At 46.3% G+C, this 3,039-nt stretch overlaps 1 protein-coding gene across 1 annotated transcript in view; it reads right to left on the bottom strand.

Moving 5' to 3' along the window:
- Nucleotides 1–3,039, bottom strand: part of eve1 (even-skipped-like1) — an 8,309-nt gene that overhangs the window by 1,295 nt on the left and 3,975 nt on the right. The window contains 2 exon segments of the mRNA XM_025064543.1: nucleotides 1,493–1,674; nucleotides 1,677–1,734. Of these exon segments, the coding sequence (XP_024920311.1) occupies nucleotides 1,493–1,674; nucleotides 1,677–1,734 (240 nt within the window).

Below are 3,039 nucleotides of genomic sequence, written 5' to 3' on the forward strand. Positions count from 1 at the left end.
CTTCACAATCTGCTGCTGCGATTGAAATAGAAAATGAAAGAAGATGAAAAAGCTCATCACCTGGAGACGTCAGAGAGGCGGGGGGGACGGAGGGGACGGGGGAGACGAGGCAGGGTGGCTGCAAATTTAGGTGTCCCCCAAACCTCTGAGGGGGAGTTGTAGGGTTGGCAATCAAAAACAAGAACTCATCATTAGTCTGCCTCAGTCCAAGCTCCAGCTAGACTATAAAAAACTGTTGCCTATGGTGCCCCCTGCTGGTGGGGCTGATGTTGATGCTCTTAAAAATAAATGTACAAAAGCGTGGGGTAAAGGGCGCCAAACCATAATCTAGGGCAAGTCAACTCTGCTCTTATCCCAGCTCAACAGAGTCAACAACAGTTCTGGTACTGTTAATAAAGGCACCACAGTCTCCGGGCCCCGGCCCCCGGTCCTCCGCTGTCTGACGGTGACCCCTGTGCTCTATTAATGTTTAAGTTGATGTTCAGAAAGCATCTAAACTTCTCCTGCGGGTCTGAAAACACATGTCCTCCTCCGTCAGAGTGTCTGTTTCACAGACGTCTAAATTTAGTCGCAGCTGCAGAACTCACGGCGTTACAGCGAGACCGGGAACGGTTCCGTTCACAGATCAGCTGTCGGGCTCTGGGTTTGTCAGGGACTGGGATCGGTTACAGCTCCACAGTTCTCTGTGACAACACGCTGATGAAGACCATGATGACCATGTGTGAAGAGGCCGCCTGCTGGCCCCCGCTCACGGGGTTTGTGCCACGTTGTGAAATGTTTCAGCAACAAGTGTTTTTATTTTTTTTTTTTGAGCAGCAGTGAATGTTAGTGATCAGTGAAACAATGAAAACGTGACAACAGTCAGACTCTGTGACCACAGTCGGAACGCTTCACAGCAGAGAAACAAAAAGTCGACTTCTTCTTTTGATAATGTTTGTGTAGTTGGAGGCGATGAGTCCTGATTAGTGGAACATGTGTTCTCGGTGGTGGAAGGATATTGAATAATGTGGAGGACCAACAGCAGATTCAGACTCAGAGTGAGCAGCGTTAACGGACCTGACCAGTAATATTAGGCCTAATCAGGCGCCCCTAGTGGTAAACAGTGTTATTGAATTATTTTTCCGCTACATTTTCAAAGAAAAGAATGTTTGTGTATTTGTGTGTAGAGTATGTGGTTTGAGGATTTAATGAATACTACCTGTCGTAGTACTATCTGAACAGTGAGCAGCAGTTACTGTGAAAGACATGTACTTTAGTGTATATATATATACAAAATATATATTTTTTCTATATATTTTCAGAGATAATACATGGTGTGAAAGGTCCTACTGCAAATGGAACTGTCTTTTATTTTGAAAGCGAAGCTTTTATTCTGACAGGAATTCTTGAAGTGTCAGAAGGAGCTGATAGTTTTGATAATCGTTTAACTGCACTGCCCTCCCCGGTCCATGCCCCGGTGGTTGGGAACCTGACTGACAGGCTGTTGCCTCACCTTGATGGTCGTTTCCGGTAGGTTGAGGGCCGACGCCAGCTCGCACCGCCGCGGCCTCGACACGTAGCTCTCCTTGCCGTACTCCTGCTCCAGGCGGGACAGCTGCTCACGCGTGAACGCGGTGCGGTGCCGACGGCCGTGGTCCAGTAGGACACGTGAGCACGAATCCCGCTGCTGCTGCTGCTGCTGCTGCTGCTGCTGCTGCTGCTGCTCCAGCACCGGCGTCTGTCTGCCCTCCGACACTACAACACCATCATCATTATTATTATTATCATTATAATAATTATTATTATTACAGTGAACCACTTTAAGTTAGTTTAAGTTATTAAAATAATTAGTTGTGACGTAATTTAAAGCCATGTATTTTTTATCCATATCCAGATTTTTTTATTTTATTTCTGGACGTGGAGAAATATTTGTCTTACTTTATGTGTATTCCACTTTCAACACTCGATATATTTTCAACGTCAACAGTCTACAATATGACGATTCACGTCGATGCTACACCTACAATATTACCGTAAACATTGATATCGATTTTTATGAATTCTCCTTTTTCTTGCACATAACAACTATAGTCGGTTAAACAGTCAGACCGACGCCTCTGCATCAGGACTCCGTGTATTTAATGCTAATTAGGAATTTGATTACAATTAGAAAAGTGACGTCAGAGTTTACTTACGCATCAGGTTGATCTCCTTTGGGCGTGAAAATAAAAAATATAAAAAATATAAATGTATAAATAAACCCAGCAGCTCCGCCCGGTCGGTCGGCAGCACCTTTACCTGTGGACGTTTGTCACACACACACACACACACTCCCTGTCTGTTAGGCTGGTAGAGGTAGGAGGTGATGAGGTGTGTGTGTGACCACCCACACACCGTGTCTCCTCTGTCTGCTCCTCTCTGCTCCTGCCGGGGCTGCCTCTGCCTCTGCGGCTGCGGCTGCGGCTGTGCGCGTCAGGCCGGCGCGGCGCCTGCGTCCATGCACGGAGGTGTTAAAGTGTTTAGAGCCTCAGCCTTTGGTCTGCTCCACCGGCCTTTGTACTTTTGTTATGGAGAATTAAAGACGGCGGAGTCTGGGCCTCATTGTTGTTGGTCGTTTGATGTTCGTCAGGTTTGGAAGTGAATCATTACAGTCCTAATGGCACCGCCGCGGCCGCGCTGCAGATAAGACCGGCTCGGCAAACAGAGCACTGGACACAGATGCAATCACTCTGTGTCTCACTGGAGAATATTTTCATTTTTACTGTATTTTTCTCAGAATCAAGAAAACGACGTGTTGACGTCACAACCTAGTTTTTTTTTTTAAGAATTTAAAGCCACGTCATAATTTCCTGATATGATTCTTATTTATTAATGATCAGACTGTCTACAGTGGAGGATCATGGGTATCAGCTGTGACTCCGTGACCCTTGAACCTGTGATTTGGGGCTTATTAGGCCTATAATCTGAGATGATTGTTAATCCAGCGGCCAGGTGATGATGACGATGATGATAAGGAGGACAATCTGAGGACAGAGACAGACAGACGCCTCCCAGGGTGGA

Source organism: Cynoglossus semilaevis, chromosome 17 (assembly GCF_000523025.1).
Source record: "Cynoglossus semilaevis isolate Cse_v1.0 chromosome 17, Cse_v1.0, whole genome shotgun sequence".
Lineage (NCBI taxonomy): Eukaryota > Metazoa > Chordata > Actinopteri > Pleuronectiformes > Cynoglossidae > Cynoglossus > Cynoglossus semilaevis.